Below are 15,914 nucleotides of genomic sequence, written 5' to 3'. Positions count from 1 at the left end.
CACACAAGACCTACAAAGAGCATCTGGAAGGCCAGAAGCATAAGAAGAAGGAGGCAGCACTAAAGGTTTCTCAGAGCAGCAGCAGCAGTGGCAGCGGCACTGGTGGAGGTGGAATCTCAGCCCGCAGCGCTCAGAACCAACTCCGCTGTGAACTCTGTGACGTGTCTTGTACTGGCGCTGATGCCTATGCCGCCCACATCCGGGGAGCCAAGCACCAGAAGGTATGGACACTGGAACATCACATTTCTGCCCTGAAGCTGACAGAGGGTTCATTGTAGCCTTGGTGGGAGGTAATAAGGCAAGAATGTTGTATGTGGGCAGCCCCACATTTCATTAAACTTTGCAGATTTATTTAAATTTATTTTTGCCTGACATCCACTAGAGGGCAAGGCCTAGGAACTGCAGTGTCACTCACTGGCTTAGGGACTCTTTTTAGAAGTGACACAGTGGAGCCTCCTAGTGTTGGTAATGGCTGCTAACACTATTTGGTTGCGCAAGGATTTTGCTGATCATTAAAACATCTTAAGTCTAGCATAGTGGTAATGCATGGATTGCAGTTAAACTGGTTTTTGTTTAGCAATGGTCGGGATCTAATGTTAATTAATGCTCTGTGTTCGATGTCGATGCAGGTGTGAGTCTCTGAATCAGAAAAAAATAATTCATTTGGGTAGATTGTGGGTGGATGATGTATGCATGCATCAGAGCCTATCTGCGCATCACCAATGACTAACTCTGCTCTGAATTCTTCTTTCCAGGTAGTGAAGCTTCATACCAAACTTGGCAAGCCCATCCCCTCCACAGAACCAAGTGTAGTGACCCAGACCCCCTTGTCCACCACAGCTGCCCCCAGCAAGACCCCCGGCTCTACCCTGGGGAGCTCCAGCACCACCTCCTCTCTGTCCATAGTCCCCTCCTCTTCCTCTTCCTCCTCCAGCTCTTCTCCTGCCACCTCCAACTCAACCTATCTGAAGCCAGTCAACATAGTCAGCAGTGGTGTTGGTAGTATGAAGAACCCAGCAGCCAGCAGCCTCTCCTCTGCCAACTCCACAACAGCCGTGAAGAAAGTCAGCACCCCCAAGATCAATTTTGTTGGTAAGTAGTCATTTGTTCAGTGTTCAGGGGGCATAAATGCTTGCTTGTTGTGATTATATACAGTAAAACCAAAAAACTGTTGGAACCTTTATTATATCCCTGGACAGACAGGGATATAATGAATTTGGGATCTTGCCACAGTTTTTAAATGACTGAACTGCAGGACACATTTTGCACCAATCATCTTCACACATGCATTTGGGTGCGATCTTCATGCCTATTTATTTTGAGTGGGATCACTCCATATTGGGCCATGATTCTTCCTATTCTTATGCCTTACTAGGCGTGATCAGCCGGCTTCTGCTTTGATTGATTCCTCTGAACAATTCTTCCTGGAATATTGCCATAAAATACTAGAGTTTTCGGGTATAGTCGAGGTATTCTCTAAAGTTACAGGATTTGTTTTTGAATAATGCAATTCCTTTGATTTTTTATATTGAACTACATTTGGAAATTCTTAGAAATGCTGAGAAACATAATGAACAGCGTAATAACTTATTTGTGTGCTTGTGTGAAAATACCAATCTTATACTAGTGTTATCTAATGATAAATAATTGCATGAATATCATATTTAATGTAAACACAATGTTCATTAATTTGCTGCTCACTCATATTTATAAATGTTTGCTGAATGTTTTCACTCAAGACGTGCCTCAGTCCAGTCAAGGTTAAATTTGATGGGTTTTAACCAGAACAGCAGCCTCCTTGTTAAATAACACATACCTCATCCTGGCTGTAGCCATTATGTTGTGCACAGTCAACTCACAGTAACTCAGCTTTTGAACTGTCAGATTGTATCATGCCACTTTGTATCTCATCTCACTGGATTGTTAAAATGAGAGAAGGATGGAAGGGAAAGAATGCAAATTCAGAGCCAACTTTGAAGCAAAATGTTCACAGGCATCGTGAGAGTTTAATGTGTATCTGTTTTTTCCCCTGTGTATATCCAAAGCAGCCAAACATTCAGTCTTTAAATCTATGGTATCTGGCCACATTCAGTTTTTGTGAAATGTCCATTTTGGATGATCTTTCCATAATTGGAAATATAAAAGGATGACTCATCCACAGACAAAACTCTTATGGACCCTAAACTTCTTGGCATGGCACCTGATTTTGTACTGGCACAATGACGGTGCAGTGTTGGGCTTCCTGATGCGGTCCATCCAAGGATTGTCCAACTTCTGTAATCACTAAGCCTGCACAAATAAGACAAAAAGAAGCCTTGTATAATCACAGATGGGTTAGAGGGAGCCAGTGGGAGGTGGTTGTGTCTCTGAGATCAAAGGAGCTGTTCTGTGCTACTGAAAAAAGCAACCCCTGCAGGACAAATGTACATATATACATATGGACAGTTGTCAATGAGAGTGTTGTCCTCTCTATAACAGGTGGAAACAAATTGCAGACCACAGCAAAGGTGGAGGAGACCAAGGTAGAGGTATCCAAGCCTGTGCCGTCCTCATTAACTGCTCAGGAGACCAAGAGTGATGTCTCAGATTCACTATCTACATCGGCCTTGGCTGCACTACAGAGTGACGTCCAGCCTGTGGGCCATGACTATGTGGAGGAGGTAGTCTGATCCTGTACCTGGACCCTACACATAACAAGCAACAATGCATTTAAATTTTGAGTCTAATGCATATTAAAACTCTTTTCTAGGTCCGAAATGATGAAGGTAAAGTCATCCGCTTCCATTGCAAGCTGTGTGAATGTAGTTTTAACGATCCAAACGCAAAGGAGATGCATCTTAAAGGTCGGAGGCATCGCTTGCAATACAAGGTTTGTAGGTTGCATTTCATGAAAATGTTTTGTTTTGTATAATTGCATTTTTATTTATATTTTTATTTGTTCATTTTGGAATGAACACCTCCTTTAAAATGTCATTTTGTAGTAGAGAGGATTTTTATTTATTTATTTTTATTTCAGTGTCTGGACATACAAATCTCATGTTCTTTTTGATGGTGGGCGGATGATCTTTACCCCTTTACCACTCATACACCCAAAGTCCCATATATTTCTAATGGAAGTTTTCCTGTTTTGGTCTTTCTGATCGTACTCTTTTAATTGAAATTTAGCCAACAGTTTTACTTTTTTTTTTTTTTTTTTTTTTTGGGTTATAGAAAAAGGTGAACCCAGACCTTCAGGTAGAGGTGAAGCCTAGCATCCGGGCCAGGAAGATTCAGGAAGAAAAGATGAGAAAACAGATGCAAAAAGAGGAGTACTGGAGAAGAAGAGAAGAGGAGGAGCGCTGGAGAATGGAAATGAGGTATATTTGCTCTTTAAGCTCTTTAACCATGAAACTGCATGAAGCACAGCGATGTATTGCTAACAATGCTGGCAATAAAATATTTTTTATTTAACCAGCAGTGGTTTCTCTCTTAGGCGATATGAGGAAGATATGTACTGGAGACGCATGGAGGAAGAGCAGCACCACTGGGATGAGCGGCGCCGTATGCCTGATGGAGGGTTTCCCCAGGGTCCCCCCGGTCCCCCCGGCCTGCTGGGAGTCCGGCCTGGCATGCCTGGCCTGCAGCCTCAGGGACCTGTGGTAGGCCTGCATTATTGGAGCTGTTCAATGTTCACCAAAGTGTGGGCGATATGTAAATGATATGTTCTGATCTTAAGATTGCTTCAACATCTTCATTTTGTAACAAGTCTATTTGGTGGATTTTTAGCCTCCACGTCGACCTGATTCCTCAGACGACCGCTATGTCATGACCAAACATGCAGCCATCTACCCTTCAGAAGACGAGCTCCAGGCTATTCAGAAGATTGTGTCCATCACCGAACGCGCCCTCAAACTGGTGTCAGACATAATCACTGATCAGGACAAAGCCAAGGAAGAGGACAAGGAAAAAAAAGAAGTCCCAAAAGACAGGTGAGACCCCTGAAAGAGAAAGCTAAATGACTGTTTTAGATTATCCATTTCTTTCAGTTTTTATTTATTTATATATTTGTTGTTTTTTTTTTGAATTTATTGCAATTCCATTATTGCCTTGCCATTACCATTTTATAAATAGGCTAGATTTTACTGTGAGTTGTAACATAGAAATACCAGCTTAGTTTTGTCTTGCATTTCTTCCTTTTAAAAATAAACCACTGAGTCTGCTTTTAATGTGGCTTAAACAAATAATTCAAACAAGATACTGAAAGATGTTAATTATCATTAAATGAATGTATGTACAGGTGCTGAACACTGAATAAAATTAAAAAAAATAAATGTTTAAACATTGACATCTTCCTTCATTTTTTCTTCACAACTTCGTTTTGTTTTTGTTTTTTTTAAACTATCTAGAGCATTGAAAGGAGTGATGAGAGTTGGAGTCCTGGCCAAAGGCCTGCTTCTTCGTGGGGACAAGAATGTTAACCTGGTCCTGCTCTGCTCTGAGAAGCCCACCAAGGGCCTCCTCACCCGCATAGTGGAGCACCTCCCCAAGCAATTAACAGTACTACCCCTATCTGCAAATGTCACACTGCAGTTTGTGTTTTCTCATAGATGACCAAAACGAGATTTTTTTTTTTTTTTCACCCAGAGCATTGCTTTATTTGAGAAAGTTTGTATGAGGAGCATTATCATTATTGCATCTATACTATCTCTTATCATTTTTGCACTTACACCTTAACTTTCCAGATGGTAACACCAGAAAAATATGAGGTCAAGGGGTCTATCCAGGAAGCGGCCATCATCCTGACATCCTGTTCGGAGCCGAAGATGCAAGTGACAATCACACTGACTTCACCTATCATCCGAGAGGAAAACGGCCGGGATGGAGGTTGGGCAAGCCATCAAAACCCTCTCCTTTGCACTTCTTTTCTTTCCTCACTTACTCTTTGCTACACCCCTATGAAATCAGTTCCCATATGTTGATTATGTCCTGAAGAGCAGTACCCTGCTGGCACTTTAGAAAAACAGATAATGGTTTTAAATTATTACAGATGTCATTGGGCAACTTGCTCTCTCGATGTTGATATTTTTGACTTTCAAAAGCAAATGTGTCAACATCCATGATGGAAGTGCTTGAACAAATGACCAAGCCCACCACTTAAAGTGTGAATGTGAATATTTAATGGCCTTGGTTGTGGACTTTTTTTCTTCTTCATTGCTTATTGACCACGGCAAACTACTTGGGTGCTTTTATTCTCCATAACAAGATGTTTATTAAACAACTGAAACAGCTGACTTTTCAGTGAAATCTGACTTTTAAATTGTAGAGCATCTATAGTTGTACTAAGGTGGGAGGTCCATGGGAGACCATAAAACTGGGACTATTTTTAAAAATTCATTGTTGTATTTAATTCCATTCACATGTCCTTTCTAATCACGGTGAGCTCATTACTTTTAGTGAAATGTTTGGTAGAGTGGAAGAGTTGCCAGCAGTGATGCTCTTAGGCTTTCTGCTCTGTAAATCTAGTGTCTTTCAAATGCTATCCCTTAAAACAAAGCATGATCAGTGTTTGCATTGTGTTGAGTCTAGTTATTCCCAGGTGAGATTCATTTTTGTTTCCTGTGTTCCAGGGGATTCTGTTTGCATTATACTATTATTAAGTTGTCAGCAGTGGGGTCATAAGTTCTAGTTGCTGAATAAATTTTTCTTCAGATGATGAGCCAAAACAGAGTAATTCCTGCTGAAGAATGGACAAGAGGCAGAATCTTAACTTAAGACACTTGTGTGCAACTCGAAATTTGGCACTAATTGTGCAACTTTGTCCACAGAATTTGTGCGAAAGTTCGAATTGTGCATTTGTTTCTCAAATTAGGATTTGGCACATGACACATAGCAGAATCCCATGCAGCCAGGGAGAGGACATTGGTTGACATTTCCCCACAGGAAACAAATCTTCCTTTTGTCTAGTGGTGACCAATTCACCATGCTGAGGTCCCCTGTTCAGAAGTGCTCCCCTGAGTGAATTGGTGTCTTCCTTTACACCTAAGGAATCAAAATTTGGCACAATCATTCTGCAACAATGAAAGTTTTTGCAACAGTCATTATCCTTTTGAATTCATTGACAGTGGAAAGGTGAAGAAAAATATTTAAAAGATGGACCATATTATTTCATAAAGCAATCTGAATATTTCAATTATCCTTAGGGGAGTATTGTTAAACTTCAGGGAAGAAGGCTATGACAGAGGAATCTTTGGTTGGACCTGGGTACAGCCATCGGTATAAAATGATTGTTGGGGTCTTACTCCAACCTACTGATGCTAGGTATGCATGCAGTGATGTCCTAACCCCTTTTGTTTGCTGGGAGCTTTCATGTTTTGTTTTCTCTTCTATCCAGCACGCATCACTGCCTCCATGTATCCATAGCTTTTTTCCTTCTTTTTTACAAGTCCAGCCCAAAGACCCCTTTATTTCTTTGAACAAAAAGCAAAAAAAAAAAAAAAAAAAAAAAACACCTTCAGGTAATCCCATCAGAGGTTTGGTAGGGTCCAACAGGTCCGGAAGGATTTTTGACCAAGGTTTTCCCACCATCCCAAAAACTTTGCCACACCTACCATTGCCATACCACTCTTATCAGGTCACTCTCCAGAAGCCATTATTACACCTCACTATTTATCTGTCCTTTTTTCTCTCTGTTTCCAGTGCCATGCTCATACTAATAATCATTACTCATTGGGTCCTTTCTCTGTCCCAACACTTGAGCAAAGAAAACCTTAAAGAAGCTCAGGGTATCGTGTATCATTCCAGAGATAAGACTAATTATGTTTATCATGTTGAAGAAAATCGTTGTGTGTGGGCACAACGCACCTGATAAAATGGTATTGGCTTCAAAACATTTGAGCCTTAACCCACATAAGTCTAGATCGATAATTACTGTCCCAGCACATAAGCCTGTTTTTTCTAGGACGTTTGGTCAACAAAAACACATCATACACCCATTTTACAGAAGATATGACTTAACACGTCATACACTGTCAATTTGCCTCTATCCATCCACTTGAAACAGTTAAATGTGTGTTGATCTGTGTGAAGTCAGATTTGCAACCCTTGCAACCTTCTTCAAATTTAAAATGTTAGGCCACCAATAGTACATTGTCATGGGAGGAAAGACATTTGGTATGTGTGGCAATGTGTTTGTTCTTGCCAGCCTTGCTGACCTGGTCAAACACCCATTCCTCATCACCATTTTGACAATTCAAATCCATTTTTAGATGTAACCTCGGGTATGGTGAAAGACCCAGCGGACGTCTTGGACAGGCAAAAATGCCTTGACGCTCTGGCTGCTCTGCGCCACGCTAAGTGGTTCCAGGTTCGGAACATCATTTTACTTTCTTATTGTAGCCTTATGAGATGCATTATTTTTTTTATCCTTTTGGTTTGCATTTTATTTTAATTGAGGAAAACAAACATCAGGTGTAATTTGAAAACGAATCTTATCTTTGAAGCAAAAGAAATATTCAAGGATGCCACACATTGTGAACAGGATCAGGTTAATATCTATCATTATGTGTTGATGAGAAGCCTGAGTTCAGTAGAAGTATTCATATTCCAAATTACTCTAGCAAAGAACTGGCATCCTTGTATTCCCTTTTTCAATTCTGTAAGTACAGCATTTTAGTTACATGTGACTCCATAAGGCTGCAGAGTAACTTTGCACAAGATTGTGTCATCAATAAGTGCTTTCATGTTGAGCGTTTGTATTGTGTTTATTTTGTATATATTTTTGTAGAATAGGGATTGAGAGAGAAAGGAACATCTGATTAGTTTACTGTGATGGTGCTAATTGAGCAAAAGCACAGGCAAAGTAAATCAGATTTCCTTGGCTCTTTCAGTCCCTATACTATCCTCTCAGGTGGACTCTTGTACTTTTAAGTACCTGTTTGTGAGATACCTGGAGAAACCTGGGGTCAGGGTTTAGAAGATGGCAAGGAAGTTCCCTCTTTCTTGTGCATCTTGCAAACTTTGAACTCCCTTACTAACGATGAGGTACAATACTGCTGGGAATGGCAGCTGATTGCAAACCATTACGGCTTATAGACAACTCAAATCAATTACAAGCTTCCATTATGCGCAGTAGTGTTTGGACCTCTCTGACAGAATCCATACAGTTGTTTGGTCCCGTCTCTTCTTGTAAGTCTTGGTCACTCAGTAAATTTAACTTTACTGCATCAAAAGGCTAGAGCCAATGGACTTCAGTCCTGTGTGATCATCATCCGAATCCTGCGGGACCTGTGTCAGCGAGTTCCTACGTGGTCGGCCTTCCCAGGCTGGGTGAGTACATGCTACACTTCACATGCTAAAGGCTGCTTTTTGGGTATTTGGAAAATACCTTTTTGGTTTTTTGCTGGACTGCGGCTAGGCATAAGGCCTAGGCACTGATATGTTACTCATTGACTTTTTGAGAACTAACAATTGGAGTCCCTTAGTGCTGGCAATACCTGCTGACAATATGTCAGCAGGTATTGCTTTTGTTTACACAAGCTTTAAAGACATGACAGTGCCTTAATCTGGGGGGTGGGGGGAGGGGGTGTTATACTTTTTACAGATTTTCAAAATCCCTCTCTTTTCAGATCTGAATTTTGGTTGAAACACACACCTTAAAATATTTGGCTTCTGTGGCTAACAACTTAGTTGCCATTCATGAACCAGGGAACTAATAATTTGCTGTTTAAAGCCACCATTTCCCTGGGGCCTTTTTTCTGGAAGAGACCATTTCAAGCGATTTAAGTTTGCTTCGGTAAAAGAGGAGCAGAAACATGAATTACACACATTTTGTAGATACTACTAAATATGTAAAATCACTCATATGGTCTCTTTTTAATCACAGTGTCTACCAAGGAAATCAGCATGGTAGCCACATGCTACAGTGCCATCTGTCTTTTAAAGGCCAATAATATGCTGCAAGATGATGAAGAAAAACATTGACTTAACCTCAAGAAACCTGTATACTTCCAGTCAGAAAACCCATTGTTGCACTTATGACTAAGTTAGACAAAATACAAATGCATCAACATATCATAAAGTTCATTTTCATTCTTCTACATAAGATTCTGGCACTGAAGTTAATGACAATTGAAAAGCTGGACCTCTTCTGAATGCTTTGAATGTCTTCTGCAAGAGCCCATTGATCAATTTTAGATCGGGTGGATATTATTAGTGTAATATGTCCTGTTTTGACCGGAATTGTATCAAAGCCATGGCTAATTTAGAAAATGCTGCAAAGGAAATTACCTGAGCCGTTCCAGAAGTGTAAGTGTGATCGACATTGTCCTCATGTAATTGACACTTTTCCCAAATTACATCTAGCCTTCTGTCTCATTGTGACAGCTGGGATTGGACGGGGGCTTGGAAAGGCGTGTTGCTTGTTTCTATTGCTCTTTAGTGGTTTAGCATTGGAAGTGCTCCCAGCCATCATCTTTGACAGGACTTTGTGTTATTCAGTTTTTTTGTTTTCAGTTACCAGATGGAGCAGTGTTCAGCTATACCCCAAGAGGGGTATAGCAGAGTTATAGGTCCACTATTATTAATGTTAATATTTTGGGGTAATTTTGTTGTTAGTGTTACCATTCACATTAATATTGTTAATAGTAAGAAATATCATTGGACTCAGAGATGCACAATCCATGTTTGAGCCAAACTGACTAGCTAAACTAAAAAGCAACAATAATTAACACATTGTTGGCAAGACATACTTCTACCTGACATATAGCTTAAAGTTAAACGCTTGACACATTATGGATATTTTAATATTATTTTTACCTTTTATATGTGAAACTAGCTTGTTGCTTGTCCATTTGAAATCATGGCTCGCTTTATGGATGTGTTTTTCTGTTTACATTCTGTGGATCATATAGATGGTCCAGTAAAACTAGGAATGGGTTTTGACTGGTCAGGTTTTGAATTGTCAAAGTCACAAGATTGTAAAAAATCAAGTAGTTTATGTGGCTATTGACTTCTCTTAAAAAATGCATGAGAGCTTATGACAGAAATTGTCATATGCTTCCCAATGATTATTGAATAGGATTTTTTCCCTGAAATGCCTGTCCCTGGTTAAAGCCATACTGAACAGTGAACAGTTCTCTGATCCTCAGTGATTTGACAATGATTAACGTTTTGCCATTAAGTGCATGCCAACTTTTAAAAATGTGAAATCTAACAATGCACACAGAGATGCATTAGACAGGCATTTTTCACTGACCACACATCAATGTTGTTAAGGCCATGGAGCTGCTGGTTGAGAAGGCCATCAGCAGTGCTTCTGCCCCACTCAGCCCAGGTGATGCACTGAGACGTGTCTTCGAATGTATTTCTTCTGGCATATTACTCCCTGGTAAGACATTAAGCTAACTTTTCTAGCATAACAGCTGTTGTATAAGTGTGTTTCACAAGTGGTCCTTTTTAATCAAACTAAACTCTTCTCTTTAAGCGGACCAGAGAGTGAGCTCACTGAAAAGGGGAAAATTAAGTCATTGGGCTTTTAGTTTACCGTAGTGAGTTACCTACACAATACTATACAAAAACTACTGCATGTGTGTGATCAATCCCAGTTTGTCACATGTGCCAATGTTTTTTGATAGTTTTCTTGATGCAGCATTTCTGTGTGTAACTTATGGACTGTCTTTGGTCAGACGGTACACTCCTTGCTATCCAGCTGCTGCTACATCTACTCATGGTTTCCATTAAGGCAATTCTCTGTAGCAGCAGCTTTATGGAAGTAATAGAAGTCTGTGATACAAGATTAAATTCAACAAATGTTCAATATATGAAACGGCTGGATCTTCAGTCCCCCTGACATAAACTGAAGCTAAACAGCAGAATAACAACCAGCGGGCCAAATCAAACATCAGTTTCCATCATGTCATTACAAAAGTACAGTGGAAATAAATATGTCTGGCTTCTGTCTCATTCTTTATACTTTCTACAGCAACATCCTAAACAACAAACAACACTGTCACATGGTTGCCACAAGCCAAGCCCTAATGTGTAATGAGTCCTTGAGTTTAACTCATTGCCTGCCAGCCGTTTTCAAAACAGAAAGCCCCATACTGCCAGCATTTTAGAATATTTTAAGTGATCTTTCAAGACCCACAGAATAGTTTGTTCTATGACTATTTAAACACCGAAACCACCAAAAGTCTAATTGACGTCACAGGCCGTCATTGACAGTCATTGTTTGGATATGAATTGACGATGATCTCTGTCAATGGCAGCCAATGTTTGGATATGAATTGACGGTGATCGCCGTCAATGGTGTAATGTGTGGACAACAACCTTTGTTTGTTTCAAACTTGTAGCTAATAAAACAAACAAAACCAAAAAAAATACACCATGGTTTTTTTTTTCCCTATTTGTGATTGTTGAAATAGATCCAAACCATGAAGTTCATAGGCTGGTGTCTGATTTTGATGAAATAGGGATGAAAAGCTATCTATTTTGAAGTGTCCAGAACCATCTGATGCCTCATACAACACACATGAGTACTGTGCACAATAACTCTATATAATTATGAGACATCTCTTTTATATTTATATTTATGTTGCCCTTTGCTGTCTTAATAGGCAGCATACATTTAAATATGTATTTGGTCATGATTAAAGTTGTGGTTTATTAGAAAATCATTTTCCAGCAGTATTACAGTCTTTGGTGTACGGGTACCTACGGCACATTCTATCTCTTTAAATTGTCAGAATAATTGTATTTGTTGTTGGGGTCCTCCTCACCTCTTGGGCTAATGTTTAAGGCACAGGTTTAAAATTTGTTGTTTTACATCATCTCCTCACACCACCAAGTTTTTGCATTGGAATCTCAGCACTGCTCACTTCTGCTTGAATCTGAACACTGTCTTGAATGTTAAAGGTGATCATCCCAAGCAGAAAAACCTAGGGTGCTTTCAGACCTGTCCCGTTTTGAGCAGTTGTTCCGAAACAGGGAGCGTTTCCCCCTAAAGATCGGTTCATTTGGACATATGTGAACACAGCAATTGCGCTCGGATGCGGGACAAAACAAGCGGGCCGAGATCGCCTAGAAGAGGTGGTCTCGGCTCGATTCCATTCGAGCCCTGGAGCGGTTCGTTTGCAGTGAGAACATAATCGACACAGGAACCAACACAACTCACTCATAACTGTGGTTTAACCAGCGTCAGAGCCCATCTTCGTCGGCAATTCCTTGTCGCGGCCTGTCTTCTTCTCAGTAGATGCAGTATGATATTATTTTCCCTGCGCAGTCTTGATTCCCGGTAGAACGGGATGTTTTCCTCCGTTACAGAACACCGGTACATTCAGTAGCGGTTTTAGGCATGGGCGAAGCGGGCATTTTTTCATGTCATGTGGGGGGCGGCACAAGCGCAAAAAAAAAAAAAAAATCATCAGCGCCGCTCACCTGTCAGATCTGGCAGACCTGACCAGGTGGGCGCGGTACCGGCCCGCCTGATGCCGACCGGTGCCGTGGCCGGTGGCTTTTTATTCAAACAAGATTTTGTCCATATAAAAAGTAGGTAGGAGTAGTAACACGGAAGGGCGCAAGGCAGTAATTTTGCCTAGGGCGGCAACATGGGCAGGACCGCCACTGGGTACATTAACCACAGAAACACAGAGAAACAAACTAGCCACACACGCTGAAGATGCTCCATGGTTTTTGTTTTTTTCCGGGGTAAGAACGGAAGAGGAAACTTCTTCTTTCGGGGTAATTTCTGACCAATGAGAGAACAGTTGGTTCGCACATGGCATTTGTTTACAGCTTTGAACCGCCAGGGATGGTTGCCCTGTGAACACAAACGCCCCAAACGAAAAACGAAACAACTGTATCGATTAAGCCCCTGAATCGGAACAAAGCAAACGGGCCACAGGTCTGAAAGCACCCTTAGATTTTGCTTGCATGTAGTGACTGAAATTTTTACCTTGCTGTAGTGATGTAATTGTCTCACACTTGGCATTCCCACATCACTGTTACGTTTGGTCAGAAATGCAACAGACCACACTTAAAGAGTAACTAAACCCCAGATCTAAATCTGTAAAGCATGACTTCTAATGATGAAAAATACATGTGTGATTTCACTATGACACATGAATTGGATCGGGTTCAGTGGTTTTCTTACTCAGACTTTAGTCAGCATTGTCTCACTAAGCCCAAACATGCACACCAGAGCTCTTAAAAAGTGTATATGTGTTGTGTAAATTGGTGTGATTTGAGAGTGCTGCAAGGACAGTTTTGAAACCTGATGAAATAAAAGTTAAATTCTTAATATTTTACACAGGTGGGCCAGGATTGGTAGATCCTTGTGAAAAGAATCCTGCAGACACCCTAACAGCAATGGGAGAGCAGCAAAGAGAGGACATTACCTCAAGTGCCCAGGTACACTTTGAATTATACATCATCTGTCAAGCTGATTCAGACATGTGCTACAAATGAAAATGGCTCCAGATGACATGGTCAGATGGGAGAATGTAAAAAAAGTACAGTTGAAGAACTGACCAGACAGACTGAGGGCAAAGGATACCATAAGGGCACCTGACAAAAGAACATAATTAGAAATTTGACAAATAACAATATTGGCATAAAAATCACAAATTGGTCAGGCTGACCAATATGTCATAGAATAATGCTACAAAATGGCTTAGTCACATAATACAAATACAGGGGGTGAACATTGTAAAAAAAAACAAAAAAAAAACTACGAGCTCCACAGATGGCAAATAGTTAATAGTATTTGTATTTGTAACTGATGCTTCTGCAATTGAGGCAATCACTGAACTGTAGCTAACTCATAATGTGTCAAGGAACAATCTGTGAAGTCTTAACAACATAAACCAAGCACAGGTAAAACTGCACTGGCAAAAACAACTAGCAACAGGATAGTCATTACCAAACCACAGAACTGCAACCTTCCTTGGTAGCTGTTCTCACCAAACCTGTATTTTTCAAACAAAGGATCTTGAAGAACTGCTTGTCTGAAAGATAGTTGCACCTGTTAGAGCTGGCTTCTCTGTAAGGATAGAAACAGCCATGTCTGAAATGAACTGGATGGCTAAACTGAAAATGTTATGGTCATAATTCGAGTTCAAGTCAGGCTAAATTTTAAGCTTGTTTCATGGAGCATAAAATCCTGTTATTATCTCCAGCCGTGAACAGACTAATCCAAGTGACTCAGTCACCAGGGTGTCTCATACACTTTATGAAAGTTATAATGTACATCGAAGATCTTGGGAGTTCCTTGTATGTGAATAACTCTTTAGTTCCAGTAAAAGATTCAGTGAGCGATTTTAAATTTCCTCTCTGTTTTTCTCTCTGAGCAGTTTGCTTTGAGGCTGCTGGCATTCCGACAGATCCATAAAGTTTTGGGTATGGACCCGCTGCCGCAGATAAACCCTCGATTCAACATCCGGAACAACCGCAAGCGGCGCCGCGACAACAGCGACGGGACGGACAGCTTTGAGGGCGAAGGCAAAAAAGACAAGAAGGATTACGATAGCTATTAGGCTTCCCCTTTAACAATTTAAAGTTGTTTATATACATATATATGTATTTGTTTTCACTGCATTTAACAACTGAGTTTGCACTGCCTCCTGTGTAGTGGCTTAAGACCAGTGTTTTTTTCCAGCTTGGTCTTGTAAAACAACAGGTGTACTGGTGTGACTGCAGCTTCACTTGGTACTACATAAACCAAAATTTGTCCTATGTGTAATGTTTTAGCTGTATATTGATCAGAGTTTAAGTTCAGACCTAAGCCTTTCCTAGAGTAAGCAGTTTTTACCTGATATGCTTCTCAAATAGAAGTATTCCTGACATTGGCTTCCTAAGCTCTGCAGCCACTCCTTTCTGGAGAGTTCTTTTTTGTTTTTAAATTGTGAGGAAAGGCATTCCTCACAAGATCTAAAAATGGAGCCAGATCTTTGTTTGTTAAATCTATATTGTGGATCAGAAGGAAAAGCTAAAGATAAATGTCAATGCCTTCGTTCATGCATTTTATAGTTTCATTCAGAGGTTGACTTAGTTTTGTAGCCATTGTGAAACACCTCATTTGGTCTGCAACTTTTGTTTTCTAAATTGTTCTTTTTGAATATTAATTTCTCTGTGCTTAATGCAAGTGGTGTTTGATGCTGTGGTCTTGTCATGTCTAACGGCTAGGCCGCAATTAAGTGAACAGATCCATGTGGCATTGCACTGCAGTTCTGAAGAAAAATGTTAATTCTCGAGACATTTATGTTAGTAGTGAAGTTATTCCCTAAATGTAGCTTTATATATGTCTCTTTAAATTTTCATATATGAAAATATTTCTAGAATCTTGAAATAGATAAAAAAGCTTTGATTTATGGACAGCATGACAGTGTTCAAATCATTTGTTATTGTGTTTTGGCTTTTAACATTTGTTTTAATGGAAAACTTTACAGGCTTGCTTGCCCTTATCTTGGTTTGGTGCTGCATCGTTCATTTCAGTAACCTATATGAAATTAAAATTATGACAGTGGGGGAAAAGCTGTAACTTTGATGTTGTAATTGCAGTTCAATGTAGGTCCATTCTTGAATGCCCACCAGGCTGTGTATTCTGCTTTACAAGGAGCAGAATAAATACATTTCCTGAAGGATGAGTCATGTGTCTTTTTCTGACTAAAGTGAAGTATGCATGCAAGGGCTGGCCAGGATTAGAAAGTTGGCAAGATAACTGGGAGGGATTATGCTGGTGCAAGAGAGGAAATTTGCTCTGGCCTCATAGTTAATGTTTGTCCTGTTCTTGTCTCTCGTTGGGTCTTTGCCTAATGGTCAGGCTGCCCTTGCTGATGACACCCAACAGCAAATGTGTTCTTTCACACAGTCGTAGATGTTATGAGCCACACCGGCCGTTTCTTGATAATGTGTAATTTGTCATCTGGTCATGTGTCATCAGG

The 15,914-nt window shown here is 40.3% G+C and overlaps 1 protein-coding gene across 2 annotated transcripts in view; it reads left to right on the top strand.

The window, feature by feature from the left end:
* zfr (zinc finger RNA binding protein) overlaps positions 1-15,614 on the top strand; it is a 31,039-nt gene extending 15,425 nt beyond the window's left edge. The window contains exons 7-20 of one of the 2 annotated variants that reach the window (XM_030059325.1): positions 9-221; positions 756-1,092; positions 2,479-2,660; positions 2,750-2,869; positions 3,211-3,356; positions 3,473-3,638; positions 3,766-3,968; positions 4,386-4,536; positions 4,722-4,863; positions 7,245-7,342; positions 8,209-8,304; positions 10,252-10,363; positions 13,286-13,383; positions 14,325-15,614. In XM_030059325.1, coding sequence (XP_029915185.1) covers positions 9-221; positions 756-1,092; positions 2,479-2,660; positions 2,750-2,869; positions 3,211-3,356; positions 3,473-3,638; positions 3,766-3,968; positions 4,386-4,536; positions 4,722-4,863; positions 7,245-7,342; positions 8,209-8,304; positions 10,252-10,363; positions 13,286-13,383; positions 14,325-14,507 — 2,247 coding nt within the window. In that variant the 3' untranslated portion in view covers positions 14,508-15,614. Of the gene's footprint in view, positions 1-8; positions 222-755; positions 1,093-2,478; positions 2,661-2,749; positions 2,870-3,210; positions 3,357-3,472; positions 3,639-3,765; positions 3,969-4,385; positions 4,537-4,721; positions 4,864-7,244; positions 7,343-8,208; positions 8,305-10,251; positions 10,364-13,285; positions 13,384-14,324 lie in introns of those variants that run through there. The other variant, XR_003928710.1, reaches the window with a different exon arrangement.
* Positions 15,615-15,914: the final 300 nt, after the last annotated feature.

The sequence above is a fragment of the Myripristis murdjan genome, chromosome 9 (genome assembly GCF_902150065.1).
Source record: "Myripristis murdjan chromosome 9, fMyrMur1.1, whole genome shotgun sequence".
Classification (NCBI taxonomy): Eukaryota; Metazoa; Chordata; class Actinopteri; order Holocentriformes; family Holocentridae; genus Myripristis; species Myripristis murdjan.
Note: the sequence above shows the minus strand (reverse complement) of the source record. Positions and strands in the feature narration are given on the sequence as shown.